Raw genomic sequence first — 948 nt, forward strand, 5'->3', positions numbered from 1 at the left:
TGAGGTTGTCCCTGAGGAGCCATTTCTGTCCCGTTGGGGTTGTGCCGGCGTGTCCCCGGCTGCCCAGGGCAGTGGTGGAGTCCCCATCCCTGGAGGGGTTTCCCAGCCGTGTGGAGGTGCTGCTGAGGGCCAGGGGCCAGGGAGGACCTGGTGGTGCTGGGCAACGGGGGGACTCGAGCTGCAACGTCTCTCCCAACCCAACCGATTCTGTGGTTCTGTGTGTTCCATTATTACTGGTATTGTCCCAGTTCCCCAGCCGGAGGAATGCTGCTCCACTTTGCCTGTCGCTTCCACCGAAGCACGGGGCAGCAGCTGCCGGTTTCGCAGGCCGTGTGGGGTGAATGACCAGAACTGAGCTCTGATTTGTTGAGCTGGCAGCGTTATGTTACGTGCAGGGAGAGTTGAGTCTCTTGGTACGTTCAGTCTCTGCTTGTTCCTCTAATTGCTGCTGTCTCCAGCTCAAAACACGTTGGCGGTTCTGGTCACGACCGCTGGAGTTTTGCTGCTGAGATTTAACCCTGACTCATTTTGCTGGTTTTTAGATCTTTGATGATGCGTACAAGTCCCAGCTCAGCTGTGTGGTCGTGGATGACATCGAGAGGCTTCTTGGTGAGTTGGGACAAGGAGAGCGAGAAACACTGAAATGCTGCAAACCGGCATTGAGCTGGAACCATTTCCTTCGGGAGCCTGGAACTCTGTGTCCTACAGTGAAGTGGCTTCAACATGCGTCTGCTCAGAGGGCCCTAAACTGCTTTTTTTTTTTCATTGCAGATTATGTCCCCATTGGGCCTCGGTTCTCCAATCTGGTGCTGCAAGCCCTGCTCGTGCTGCTGAAGAAGGCCCCCCCTCAGGTAAGGAAGCGATTGCGGGACGAGCTGCCCCGTTCCTGTCAGGGTTCTGACCGTGGGGAGCGGTGGTTCCTGCCGGTAGCTGCTGTGCTGGCGGCGG

At 57.1% G+C, this 948-nt stretch overlaps 1 protein-coding gene across 1 annotated transcript in view; it reads left to right on the forward strand.

The window, feature by feature from the left end:
* LOC104500074 (vesicle-fusing ATPase) overlaps positions 1-948 on the forward strand; it is a gene marked incomplete at its 5' end in the record, with an annotated part of 25,156 nt that overhangs the window by 8,786 nt on the left and 15,422 nt on the right. The window contains 2 exons of the mRNA XM_010143668.1: positions 543-609; positions 772-851. Of these exons, the coding sequence (XP_010141970.1) occupies positions 543-609; positions 772-851 (147 nt within the window). The remainder of the gene's footprint in view (positions 1-542; positions 610-771; positions 852-948) is intronic.

This window comes from Buceros rhinoceros, unplaced genomic scaffold, assembly GCF_000710305.1.
Source record: "Buceros rhinoceros silvestris isolate BGI_N320 unplaced genomic scaffold, ASM71030v1 scaffold12169, whole genome shotgun sequence".
NCBI classification, from domain to species: domain Eukaryota; kingdom Metazoa; phylum Chordata; class Aves; order Bucerotiformes; family Bucerotidae; genus Buceros; species Buceros rhinoceros.